The sequence below is a fragment of the Chiloscyllium punctatum genome, chromosome 3, assembly GCF_047496795.1.
Source record: "Chiloscyllium punctatum isolate Juve2018m chromosome 3, sChiPun1.3, whole genome shotgun sequence".
Lineage (NCBI taxonomy): Eukaryota > Metazoa > Chordata > Chondrichthyes > Orectolobiformes > Hemiscylliidae > Chiloscyllium > Chiloscyllium punctatum.
This window is the reverse complement of record NC_092741.1, coordinates 100,100,024-100,114,809: the sequence shown is the minus strand read 5'-3', so window position 1 is coordinate 100,114,809 and position 14,786 is coordinate 100,100,024. Positions and strand designations below refer to the sequence as shown.

The window sequence follows — 14,786 nt, the reverse complement described above, 5'->3', positions numbered from 1 at the left end:
GGATATTCCTGATGATGGGTTAAATCCAGAAGCAGACATGAAAAAACAATAATAATTGATCATCAGTAGTGGTCTGATTCAAGTCAATTAATCTTAAACACATATAAAAGATTGTGGACTGACGTCAACACAGTAGTTCTGGGTATGGTTCACATAAGTTCAAAACTTTCTGATCTTTGTTAATTTAAAGGTTTTAATTATAGCGTTATGAAATCCTAGAGATGTACATCACGGGAACAGACCCTTTGGTCCAACTCATCCATACTGACCAGATATCCTAAATTAATGTAGTCCCATTTGCCAGCAGCTGGCCCATCTGTCTCTCAACCCTTCCTATTCATACACCCATCCAGATGCCTTTTAAATATTGCAATTGTACCAGCTTCCACCACTTCCTCTGGAAGCTCATTCCATACTTTCATTCCACCACCTTTTGCAAGAAAAAGTTGCTCTTTAGCTCCCTTTTCAATATTTTCCCTCTCACCCCAAACCTATGCCCTCTAGTTTTGGACTCTTATACTCCGAGGTAACCTTCTTCGCGATCCACTACACCTCCAATTTTGGTGTCACCTGGAAACGTATTAACTATACTTCCTATGTTCACATCCAAATCATTTATATAAATGATGAAACGCAATGGACTCAGCACCGATCCTTGTGGCACACCATTAGTTATAGACCTCCAGTCTGAAAAAAAACCCTCCACCATCATCCTCTGCCTTCTACCTTCAACCCAGTTCTGTATCCAAATGGCTAGTTCTCCCTGTATTCTATGTGTTTTAACCTTGCTAACCAGTCTATCATAGGGAACCTTGTCGCAGGCTTGACTGAAGTCCATATAGATCACGTCCACCACTCTGCCCTCATCAATCGCCTTCTTTACTTTGTGAAAAAACTCAATTATGTTAGTGAGACACAATTTCCCACATACAAAGCCATGGTGACTATCCCTAATCAATCCTTGCCTTTCCAAATACATGTAAATCCTGTCCCTCAGGATTCTTTCCAATAACTTGCCCACCACTGACATCAGGCTCACTGGCTATAGTTCCCTAGCTTTTCCTTACCACTTTTCTTATATAGTGGCACCACGTTAGCCAACCTCTAGCCTTCCGGCACCTCATTGTGGCCATTGATTATACAAACATCTCAGCAAGGGACTCAGCAATCACTTACCTAGCTTTCCACAGTGTTCTAGGGTACACCTGATCAGGTCCTGCGGATTTACGCTTTACATCCAGGATCACCTCTGTAAAATGGACAGCTTTCAAGATGTCACTATCTATTTTCCCACATTCTTTATGTTCCGTGTCCTTCTCCACAGTGAACACTAATACAAAATACTTATTTAGCATCTGCCCCATCTCCTGCATTTCCACACATAGGGGGCCTTGTTGATCTTTGAGAGGCCCTATTGTTTCGCTAGTTACCCTTTTGTCCTTAAATGTATTTATAAAATCTTTTTGTATTCTCCTAACCCTATTTGCCAAAGCTATCTCATGTCTGCTTTTTGTCGTCCTGATTTCCTCCATACTCCTATTGCCTGTATACTTTAAGAATTCACTTGATCTCTGCTGTCTATATCTGACATATGCTTCTTTCTTTTTCTTAACCAAAACCTCAATTTCTCTATTTATCCAGCATTCCACATGCCCACCAGCCTTGCCTTTCGCCTTAACAGGAACATACTGTCTCTGGACTGTTATTATCTCATTTTTGAAAGCTTCCAGTTTTCCAGCTGCCCCTTTACTTGTCAACATTCGCCCCCAATCAACCTTTAGAAGTTCTTGCCTAATAATGTCAAAATTGGCTTTGCTCCGGTCTATCCTTTTCCATCACTATTTTAAAACTAATAGAATTATGGTCACTGGCACCAAAGTGCTCTCCCACTGACACCTTGGCCTTATTTCCCAAGAATAGGTCAAGTTTTGCATCCACATATGGAAATAGAAAATGTTCTTGTACACACAAATTCCTCTCTATCCAAGCCCTTAAAACTACGGCAGTCCCAGGTTGTATTTGGAAAGTTAAAATCCCCCACCATAATTACCTGATTATTCTTACAGTTAAATGAAATCTCCTGACAAATTTGTTTCTCAATATCCTGCTGACAATTGGGAAGTCTATAGTACAATCCCAATAAGGTGATCATCCCTTTCTTATTTCTCAATTCCACCTTCCACCAGATAACCTCTTTGGATGTATTCCAAGGAATATCCTCCCTTAGTACTCTTGAAAGTAATGTCATCCCCTTCTTATGTCTCAGGATTAAATTCCATTTGCTACTGACCAGCCCATCCTTTCAACCCATCCTGTACTCTCAATCTTTCGTCTTCATTATTTACCACAGCACCAATTTTTGTGTCATCTATGAACTTATTGATCCCACATCCTCCATTCAAGTTTAAATCATTCATGTACACAACAAACAGCAAGGAACCTAGCACTGAATCCTATGCTATGACACTGAACAAAAGGTTTCCAGTCACAAAAACAGCCAACAACTGTGTTTCTTGCTATGAAGCCATTTTGAATTCAATTTGCCAAATTGCCCGGGATCCCATGGGCTCTTAACATCTTGATCAGTCTGCCATGAAAAAAAGTTACCAATGTACAAATGGACTACTATACCAATTACACTACCCTCATCCACACACTTAGTCACCTCATCAAAAAATTCGACTCAATCTTTTATACTCACAAAGCTGTGCTGACAATTTATTCCAATAGCTTCCCTGTCACAGATGCTACACTCACCATAGTTTGCTAGTTTATCCTTATTACCCTTCTTTAATAATGGTACCACATGAACCAGTCTCCAGTCCTCTGCCATCCCTCCTGTGGCCAGACAGGATTTAAAAACTAATGCTAGAGTTTGCAAATCCTCCCTTCCACCCATTGTAGCCTAGGATATATCTCATCTGGGCCTTGGTATTTATCCACTTTGGAGTCCACCAAAATCACCATCACCTCCCTATCAATGCTAAGTTGTTCAAGTATATTACAAACTATCTCCCCAATTTCCACACCTACATGATCCTTCTATATGGAAACACGGTCATTAGAAATTGCTACCCTCAATACCAAGGTAATATTGAACCAAGTATAGAACTGCCACTTCACAGGAAGACAGGTAACATCCAGGATGGGTCAATAAATTGCCAGCAGCATTTGTATCCATGTACTCAGTAACAACCATCTGAAATTCAAGCAAACTTTAGCCAAATCCATTTGACTCTCAGTCACAGAAAGGAATGCAATCTTTTCACAATGCCTTGCTGTTTCCAGGAATTAAAGATTAATTACACAGATTAATGTGAACAACCCAAGAGGAAAAAAATATAGATAAAGAAAAATGTTTTCCTGTAATAATCTGTCATAAAATATTGGACTTTATTGTCCTATAGCTCTTAAATGTTCACTTTTTTCATGAAAGTAATAACTGAAGACTTAAAATGTTAAATATAACAGAAATGAAAAATGGGACGAAGAATTGCTCACTTACATAAATAGGATGCTTTCAACTTGGAAGCAGAATGATTAAGATAGTCCAAATAATATTTCCTTAATTTATATAATGGTTCAGTTTATTTAAAAATGAGTAATACACTGAATGTTGACACATACCAAAGCATTTAATGAGCCTCTACACTTTAAAAGAAAGTGATTTCATCTGACTGCCGGATTTCAAATAGTCACTTGGAAATACAGTTCTCTGGTATTGTTGAAGAAAAGGGGGAGATGGTGTCCGAGCTTTTTGTCTTGCACTCATTGAGACAGAATTTTAAGAATACCTAGTTGTTCTTAGAATTACATTAATACCCAATCCAAGGTAATTATTCAAGGTGCGAGTGTATGTATGGGGTGGCGGGGGAAGGTTGGTGGTTGTGGTGGTGTCAGCATTCCCCAAAGCAGTTCCTTGACCAGTCAATTTGCTGATTTCAATTTAAACAAAAGCGTGGCATTTAATGCTTCCCTGTAGCAATGCCTCTATCAGAATCCACTTCCCAACCAATTAGCATCCAATTTTCATGCAGAATTAAAACGTTGTTCCATTTGAGATTTGGCACATTTGCAATCAAGATGAAAAGCTTCAACGGCATGTCTGCAATATGCAGCACTCTCTGCGATATCCAAGTACCTTAACATGCTTCTATTACTATATTCATTTTTAAATAAGATGGGTTTAAACAATGCTATAATTTCTTTTTTCCACCCATTCATAAGATATGGGTTTAGCGGTCAGGCTAGCATTGTCTTTCGCCCTATAATTAGCACATATTTGACTATATTAATATTGTTCATTTCTTCAAAAAACATTACTTTAAACATTTACTAAAACAATTACTTATCAATTAAAATTAGTCCTTGTATGTTCTCCAAAGTGAGCAATGTCTCAAATAACAAAAAAAGGTTTTAGCTGAAAAACCTTTTGTAGAAGCTCTAAAAGATCATATTACATAGATGCAAACATATATGGTAACAGTACAAACATTTCAATGCTTGACTTTATTAAAGAAAACCATTGCTTCGAAATAAAAAAAAGACTTGTAATTATTCAAGAATATGACTAGTGTTAGGATAGCTCTAAAAATTCAAATACGATAGACCAACACACAATAAATACATAAATAGGAATCAGTTACCTTGATTTTGAGGGCCAGATGACTAGGGTTCAGGACATGTGGCCCCAGGACTGCACAATGGACAACCCTGAACTTGATGGTCTGACTTGCCCTCATCTGTCCTTAGCTTTGTGAAATGATTTGTAAGGAATTCAGGAACGTTACTGTACACCTAAAAGAAAAGAACGGTCCTGTCAGAACAAGGCAAGATGCAACATCCTTCAAACAAGGATTCGGCTGTTCAAAATGAGGGGTATAAACAAAGCAGACAGAAAGACTGGCTCCATTGGCACAACCAGAACCAGAAAACACCAATTTAAGGTGATTAACAGGAAACAGTATCATGACGATTTTCTCAAATGCACTTCCTGAAGCTGTAGTGGAGACCAATGGAATTGAAGCTTTTAGAAAGCAATTAGAGAAGGAAGTGGAAAAAAATAGGAAAGTATTAGAGTCTAAAGTATGTAATAAAAGAGCATTTATAAATACATAATATGATCAGGATCCTGAAGAGGAATCCATGCCCAACAAATCTTTTAGACTTCTTTGAGGAGAAAACTGGTTGGGTAGACTAAGAACAGCAGATGTAATGTCTTTTGGTTTTTATAAGGTATTTGATATGGTACACACATTAAGCTATTTCTTTTTCGGAATGGTAGCTAGTGACAAGTGGTGTCCCGCTGGATTCAGCGTTGGGGCCGCATCTCTTCACTTTATATACTAATGATCTGGATAAAGGAATGGGGGCATTCTGGCAAAGTTTGCCAATGGTACCAAGTTGGGTGGAACAGGCAGGTAGTTCTGAGGTGGTGGGGAGGCTGCAGAAAGATTTAGACGGTTTAGGAGAGTGGTCCAAGAAATGGCTGATGAAATTCAATGTGAGGTCTTGCACTTTGGAAAAAAGAATACAGGCATGGACTACTTTCTAAACAGTGAGAAAATTCATAAAGCTAAATTACAAAGCCATCTAGGAGCGCTAGTCCAGGATTCTCTAAAGGTTGACTTGCAGGTCGAGTCCGTGGTTAAAGCAAACATAATGTTGTCATTTAATGTAAAAGCAGCGATGTGCTACTGAGACTTTATAAAGCTCTGGTTAGGCCCATTTAGAATGCGGTGTCCAGTTTTGCGCCCCACATGTCAGGAAGGACATACTGGCACTGGACCGTGTTCAGCAGAGATTCCCTGGAATGATAGGCCTAACATATGATGAACGGCTGCGGATCCCGATTTTATATTTATTCAAGTTTAGAAGGTTGAGAGGAGATGTAATAGAAATTTACAAGATAATGCAGGGCTTAGAAATGGTGGATGCTGGGAATTTGTTTGTGTCAGGTGGGGATATTAGGACCAGTGAGCACAGCCTTCAAACTGGAGGGTGTCAATTTAAAATGGAAATGAGGTGACATTTTTTCAGCCAGAGAGTGGCAGGCCTGTGGAATTCACTGCCACAGAGCACAGTAGAGACCAGGACATTAAATGCCTTCAATGCAGAGATTGATAAATTCTTAATTTCACAAGGAATTAAGGGATTACGGGGAGAGTGTGGGTAAGTGGCGTTGAAATGCCCATCAGCCATGATTGAATAGCAGAGTGGACTCGATGGACCGAGTCTTATGGTCTTATTTGATGGGGTCATAGGTATTCTGTTAGCATGGACAGAGGATTGGCTACCTAATAGAAAATAGAGTTGGGATAAGTGGGGCATTTTCAGGATGGCAACCTCCAACTAGTGGAGTGCCACACAGGTTAGTTCTGGGGATATAATTATTTATAATATGCAACGATGATTTGGATGAGTAAAGCGAATCTAATATAAATAAGTTTGCAGATGACAAGAATAAGTAGAAGGTGAGGGGTGAGGATAATTCAGAGAACCTGCTAAGGGATATAGGCAGCTCAAGTTAGTACAGAAAAATTGGTATATGAAAATTTGATAAAGTTACAGCACAGAAGTCCTCATAAAAATATAACATTTCAGCAGGGAATATCGGTCTTTATTGCAAAAGAAGTGAAGTATGAAAATATGGAGGAGCTATTAAATCCATACTAGTTGGGCCACAAGAGGAATACTCTTGGGCTCCTTATGAAAAGGGAGATTTACTGGCTTTGGAGACAGCCTAGAGAAGATTCATGAGGCTTTTCATGAGAATGGAGGGGGGACTGTCTAATGAGATGTTGAATAGATTGGACTTGTACTCTGTGGAGTTCAGACAAATGAGAGGTGGACCTTATTGAAACATGCACAAGTTTCTTAAAATAAATTGACAGAATAGATGCGGAGAGGTCGTTTCCCTTTGTTGGAAAAATACAGCAGGTCAGGCAGCAAGAGAGTCAACATTTTGGACATTAGCCCTTTATCAGGAGAGCTGAGTTTAGGATTGCAGAGCACAAACTCAGAATGAGGGCTGACCTATTTAAAACTGACAAGGATGAATATCTTCTTTGTGGAAAGTGAATCTGTGGAATTCTTTACATGGAGGAAAGACACGGCTGGGTTGTTAAGTATATTCAAGGCTACTTTGTTAAAAGAATTAATTTGGTGTGTCACAAAATTCTGCCAGCAACAATCACAACCACCTCTGGAATAAATTGGGAATCAAGGATTATGGGGACAAGGTTGGAATGTGGACTTGAGAATTGTTAGATTAGCCATGAATTGTCAGAATGGAAGAGAAGACTTGATGGGCTGAATGGCCTAGTTAGATTGAGCTTGATGGTAAGTAGATTGAGCTTAGTTGCTTTTGCAAGAGTTTCCATCAACTAGGTCAGTTGAACACTTTCCTTAGATTGATGGTAAATAGATTGAGCTTAGTTGCTTTTGCAAGAGTTTCCATCAACTAGGTCAGTTGAACACTTTCCTTCAAGCTGTGTCTATTTTATAACTGTATAATCTTTAAAAGTAATCACATATAAACACAATTCCAGAGCATAATTTTGAATTTTATTATTTCAAAAAGTCACTTAGAACAATGCATGGTGCCTTTGCAGAATACAAGTGCTAATGAATGCAGCAGATAGGCTCCATGTAATCTCAAGTTTGGTGTCATTCGAAGTACAAAATTCAAGCCAACATATGCAATAAACGCCTTCTACAGCACATACTGAATTACAGCAGTTCATAGCACTTCTCATGATTCCTGAACTTCACTGTCTAAAGTTTACAATTTTGATAGTAATTAAGAAAACATGCACTTGAGTATCTTGGAAAGTTTTAACTAGTTTTTAAATATACACAAAAACATTTGGTTCACATAATTGAATAGATTGAAGGCAGTATAGTTTAGCACAAAGGAATGACAGCAGATGACTGCAACACAGAATGATTTAACACCATTACCAAGCTTAGAATAACTTTTCACAAAGCATTATGACAGTGCAACATTCTAATATAATTTTTTTTCCAATCCATGGAAAAATGAAAGAAAAGTAATTCCATGCTTCCATATACATCCCGTTGACACCAAGTTAACCCTACCAACAACACAGAAAATAGATAAAAGGACAACTTGGTAGAATGCGAAGAGAATTTTTTGCAACAAGCCAGAAACCTAACATTCATGCTATCTGCTTCAAAGAAAGGTGCCCTTAGTATTGGCAAACTATACCCTAGATTTGATGAAGCTTAGCTGAAGAATGTGATCCTACTTTGTTAAAAGAATTAATTTGGTGTGTCACAAAATTCTGCCAGCAACAATCACAACCACCTCTGGAATAAAGAGCAGACTACTGGTGTTAAAAATACGTATACCCAAAAATCTGACATATGGAATGGCTGACAAGAGGATAAAATCTTTTCTCATCTGCGAGGTGAAGTGGGATTTGGGGGCAAGAACAAGAGTAAAAGGCACTCACTTGATTAAACCAGATAATGACATCCATCTTTTAAGCACAATAGAAACATTCAATTACTTCACTGACTCAGAAGGCCTCAAGTATGTAGGTTGCGTGTTATCCAATACAAACTTTAAAACCATCAAGGTAAACTTTAATTTCATTAACTTTGTTCATCTGTTACATTTGAAAAGAAAAGAATTAAATGTAGTGTGAAATATAAATACTTTTTAAAAGTCGGTATGATCATATAAAGATCTACTATTACGATAGCTGTACAAGCATTTGCATAACTGAAGATTATTAGTGAGTGACATTAACTTGTTGTTAACACTGCTCTGCAGCATCAGTGACATTTACTTAAAGCTCACTTCAAATGTTAGCCTATGTCACAAACAATGCCCTTGAACACAAGAGGAGCAAGCAAGCTTAAGTTTCAACAGGAATATCTTCTGATGCAAGGATATAAAGTGCTACTTCAAATGAAGACTGGAAACTGTTCTATTTTGTTACCAGCCACAAATTGGCAACATTTTAAACTGAACCTACTAATCAGAAACATTTAAATGAAATAAATCTCCAGCTCCACTAGATCTTGAAAATATACTCTGTTTGATATTCCTTTTGAATATATTTAAAGAAAATGTAGAAATGGGTTTCATACAGCAATGTTACAACCAGACAATACAAAGGTTGATAAAGGTAAAGTCTTTTCTTCAATAGGTGCAGACAATGATACCAGAAGTCCAAAATCTCAGATTAGATGCATATATAGGTCTTGTTTATTTGATGAACCATGTTTAATATTCTCAGGAGGCATAGTTTCTGTATCTTTTTTAAACTGCTAATAACTGTGCGCTAGAAAAATGTAACATTATCTGCTTTCCAGATTAGGAGCTATTTTGACTGCTGACTGTCTTCACGTGAAAATGATCGAACCATTTAATTTAACTTTGTTATAAATGCACCTGAAACCAATTACAAATCATTTACAATTCACACATATAGCAATAAAAGATCTTATTTGCAAAATACATCTCAACAGAATCAGAATTTAGTTTGATCTCTTTCCTATTTCAGGAAGTGGATTGTTAAGCTGAGTATTCTAAGGCTTTAAATTTTGAAATTTGGCATGAGTAGACGTACACAACTATTTGGCTGTGCTTGCAGTGAACTTTGTTTGTAACAGGTTGAGATGGATTATTTCCATGTGAAAAAATTTCAACTGCTACTAGTCAAATTAGGAAACTTCTTAGGAAAGTTATTTCTATCAAAGTGCAGGACCATCAACCAGTTTAATAACTGATGAGGTATATTCTAAAATCAATAATTTTCTTACCCAAAGATTCAGACTTTACAGTACTCATAATTGTCTTAAATTGCACAATCAACAATTTTGATGTCATTGTCACTCCAGTTAAAGCTCCGTATTGACGTATGCTTAAAAAGCCAAACACAACAGTCTAATGTGAAGTGAAGTGCACAGGAAAGGTCATTTAAAGAAATTTTCATATGATCTGTGCAATACTTAACCCCAGCAAAAAATGCCAAACCACATTTACTCCACAGGATGGTCAGCTCCAAAGTTTGCACAAATGATTTTACTTTAAAACCATACCTGTAAATACTCTTCTACAAAAAAAATCAAGACATCATTTACATTATGAATGTTACCAATAACCAGAATTCATTGAAAGGGTCTTATTGTAGAGAACTCGACATGCCAGTATACTCAGGGTTTAAGACATGCACATCATATCCAAATTATTACTTCTAAATGTAATAAATGTAATGATTCAAAGATTGCTGTCAAGGGCTTTCAAATCTTAGTCTTCTGTTTGCAGTTCAGCTAGCTGTCGTCGAAGTGCATTTACTTTTGCCTGTAGATCCTTATTATATTCAACGATGTGAGTTATTTCATCCCAGGCCTCATTTAAGTATTTTAAGGAACGGTTCCATCGGAGAAACACACCTTTTAATTAAAAAAAAAGTAGTTTTCAAGACATATAAAGCATTCTTTCCAACCTTTGGTTTAAAGTATTACAGCGTTTTCAATGTGAAAATATATTTGTTGAAATATAACACAAATAGAAAATACAATAAAATATAAAAGGAATAAATCCTAGTCAAGTCAATAAATTATTTATCTTTTCTAAGAGATACGATTTGAGAATGTGCTTTAATGATACATATGGGTTGCACTGTATCTGGATAAAGTAGGAGGAAGTGAGGACTGCAGATGCTGGAAATCAGTGTAGCGCTGGAAAAGCACAACAGGTCAGGCAGCATATGAGGAGCAGGAGAGTCGCCATTTCGGACATAAGCCCTTCATCAGGAACATGGGAAGGGAAGATGGATGAGAGATAAGGAGGAGGGTGGGGACGTAGCTGGTAGGCGATAGCTAGATGAGGTGGGGGTTGATAGTGATAGGTTGTAGGGGAGGGTGGAGCGGATAGGTGGGAAGGAAGGACAGGTAGGACAGTTCAAGCGGGCAGTGCCGAATTGGACAGTTGGATCTGGGATGAGGTGGGGGGGGGAGAAAACAGGAGATGCCTATCTCTCGTACACTACTCCACTTTCATCCATGTGTTTATCCTATGACCATTAAAATGACTTTAAAGTTGGCGAGTCTACTACTGTTGCAGGCAGTGCACTCCACACCCCTATTATCCTGAGTAATGAAACTACCTCTGACATCAGTCCTACATACACCACTCCTCAATTTAAAGCCATGTCCCCTCGTGCTAGCAATCACCATCCAACAAAAAAGGCTCTCACTGTCCACTCTATCTAACCCTCTGATTATCTTGTATGTCTCAATCAAGTCACCCCTCAACCTTCTTCTCACAATTGAAAACAGCCTCAAGGCTTTCCTCGTAACGTTCCCTCAATACCAGGGAACATTCAAGTAAATTTCCTCTTCACCTTTTCCAAAGCTTCCACATCCTTCCTGTAATGCAATACTCCAACTGCTGCTGCACCAAAGTTTTGGACAGCTGCAGCATTACCTCGTGGCTCTGAAACTCAATCCCTCAACCAATTAAAGCTAACATACCATGTGCCTTCTTAACAACCCTATCAACTTGGGTGGCAATTTTCAGAGATCTATGTACATGGACAGCGACATCTCTCTGCTCATCTACACTACCAAGAATCTTACCATTAACCCAGTACTCTTTGTTCCTGTTGCTACTTCCAAAGGGGATCACCACACACTTTTCTGCATTAAACACCATTTGCCACTTCCTCAGCCCAGCTCTGCAGCTCATCTATGTCCCTCTGTAACCTACAACATCCTTCAGAAATATCCACAACTATACCGATCTTAGCATCATCCGCAAATTTACTAAACCATCCTGCCACACCCTTATCCAGGTCATATATAAAAATGACAAACAGCAGTTGCCCCAAAACAGATCCTTGTGGTACACCACTAGTAACTGAACTCCAGGATGAACATATTGAGGGCAGCATGGTGGCTCAGTGGTTAGCACTGCTGCCTCACAGCACCAGGGTCCCAGGTTCGATTCCAGCCTCGGGTGACTGCCTGTGTGGAGTTTGCACATTCTCCCTGTGTCTGCGTAGGTTTCCTCTCACAGTCCAAAGATGTGCAGGTCAGGTGAATTGGCCATGCTAAATTGCCCATAGTGTTAGGTGCATCAGTCAGAGGGAAATGGGTCTGGGTGGATTACTCTTCAGAGGGTTGGTGTGGGCTGGTTGGGCTGACAGGCCTGTTTCCACACTGTAGGGAATCTAATCTAATCTAATCCCATCAACCCTCTGTCTTTTTTCAGTTTGCCAATGTCTGTTCTAAACCACTAAAATTGCTCTCAAACCCATGCCTCAGTATTTTCTGCAAAATCCTACCATGGGGAACCTGATCAAACACCTTACTGAAATCCACATAGACCAAATCAACCACTTTACCGTCATCCATCTGTTTGGACACCTCCTCGAAGAACTCAATAAGGTTTGTGAGGCACAACCTACCCTTCACAAAACCATGTTGACTATCCCGAATCAACTTATTCTTCTATAGATGATTATAAATCCTACTTTTTATTTCCTTTCCCAACACTTTACCCACAACCAAAGTAAGGTTCATTGGTCTACAATTACCAGGGTCGTCTCTACTCCCCGTCTTGAACAAGGGGACAACATTTGCTATCCTCCAGTCTTTTGGCACTAATCCTGTAGACAATGATGACATAAAGATCAAAGCCAAAGGCTCTCTAATCTCCTCCCTGGCTTCCCAGAGAATTCCAGGATAAATCCCATGTGGCCCAGTGGACTATTTATTTGCACACTTGCCAGAATTGCTAACACCTCCTCCTTGTGGACCTGGATCCAGTCTAGTCTAATAGCTTGTATCTCAGTATTCTCCTCAACCAACATTGTCAGTATTCACACTGGAAAAAGACAAAAAAATCTTCATTTAGCACTTCCCCATGTCCTCGGACTCCACGCACAACTTCCCACTGCTGTCCTTGATTGGCCCGAATCTTTCTCTAGCCATTCTTTTATTTCTAATATATCTATAGAAAGATTTGGGGTTTTCCTCAATCTTATCTGCCCATGACTTTTCATGTCTCCTCCTGGTCTTTAGGTCTTTCCTGTTTAACCTGTAACTCTCAAGTGCCCTAACTGAGCCTTCACATCTCATCCTAACATAAGCCGTCTTCTTCCTCTTGACAAGAGATTCAACTTCTTTAGTAAACCATGGCTCCTGCGCTCAACCACTTCCTCCCTGCCCGACAGGTACATACTTATCAAGGATACGCAGTAGCTGTTCCTTGAATAAGCTCCACATTTCAGTTGTGCCCATCTGCAGTTTCCTTCCCATTCTATGCATCCTAAATCTTACCTGATCTCATCATAATTGCCTTTCCCCCAGCTATAACTCTTGCTCTGTGTTATACACCTATCCCTTTCTATTACTAAAGTAAACATAATCGAATTGTGGTGACTATCAAAGTGCTCACCTACCTCCAAATCTAACACCTGGCCAGGTTCATTACCCAGTACCAAATCCAATGGGACCTTGCCCTCTTGTCAGCCTGTCTACATACTGTGTCAGAAAACCCTTGTGCAGCCATTGGACAAAAACTGACCCATCTAGAGTACTCAAAATATAGTATTTCCAGTCAATATTTGAAAAGTTAAAGCCCCATAACAACTACCTTGTTACTCTCACTCCTATCCAGAATTATCTTTGCTATCCTTTCCTCTACATCTCTGGAACTATTCAGAAGCGGATAGAAAAGTCCCAACAGGGTGACCTCTCTTTTCCTGTTTCCTATCAGTCATCGGGTGGCTTGAATTTGGCAGTGGTGATGGCCCAGGACTTGCATGTCCTTGGCAGAGTGGGAGGGGGGTTTGAGGCAGTCGGTCATCGGTCTGCATTCTGCAGAGACCATTCCCTCAGTGACTCCCTTGTTAGGTCCATGCCCCCCACCAAATCACCCTCTGATCCTGGCACCTTCTCTTGCGACTGCAAGAGGTGTAAAACCTGTACCCACATCTCCCCCCTCAACTTTCATCGAAGGTCCCAAAGGATCTTTTCACATTCAAATACCTCATCAGTGTATGTCTCTCTCAACATGGTCTCCTTTACACCAGGGAAAGAGGATGCCAACTCTCAGAACGTTTCAGGAAACATTTCTGGAACACATGCAACAAACAACCCCACTGCCCTGTGGCCGACCACTTTCACTCCCCCTCCCACTCAGTCAAGCACATGCAAGTCCTGGGCCGCCTACAATGCCAAATCCAAGCCACCCAACGACTGAGGAAGAATGCCTCATCTTCCACCTTGGGACCTTTCAACCACATGGCAACATCGGTTTCACCAGTTTCCTTGTCTCCCCTACCCCCACCTCATCCCAGATCCAACTCTCCAACTCAGCACTGCTCTCTTCAACTGTCCTACCCGCCCATCCTCCTTCCAAACTATTCATGCCAGCCTCCCCTCTAACCTATCACTATCAGCCCCTACCTGCTATTGCCTTCCCAGCTGCCTTCCCGCCTCCCCCCACTCTCCTATTTATCTCTAAGTCCCCTTTCCACCACCATCCCTTCCCAACATTGCTGATGAAGGGCTTATGCTTGAAACGTTGATTCTCCTGCTCCTTGGATGCTGCCTGACCTACTGCCACACTTTTCCAGTGCCACACTTTTCGGATCTGGATAAAGTAGGCTTCTAAGTACCATAGTAAATTAAGATCCCAAACAAACGTTCAAATATAAAATTCAGCTGTAATAGTATCATGACTGAACAATGCTAGAGATTCCAGTGTGGTTTAGTGGTAGGCTTTAGACCAAGTTTTGTAT

The 14,786-nt window shown here is 39.7% G+C and overlaps 1 protein-coding gene across 1 annotated transcript in view; it reads right to left on the bottom strand.

Moving 5' to 3' along the window:
• Positions 1 to 7,544: 7,544 nt before the first annotated feature.
• Positions 7,545 to 14,786, bottom strand: part of mtmr9 (myotubularin related protein 9) — a 90,828-nt gene continuing 83,586 nt past the window's right edge. The window contains exon 10 of the mRNA XM_072557448.1: positions 7,545 to 10,428. Coding sequence (XP_072413549.1) covers positions 10,283 to 10,428 — 146 coding nt within the window. The 3' untranslated portion in view covers positions 7,545 to 10,282. The remainder of the gene's footprint in view (positions 10,429 to 14,786) is intronic.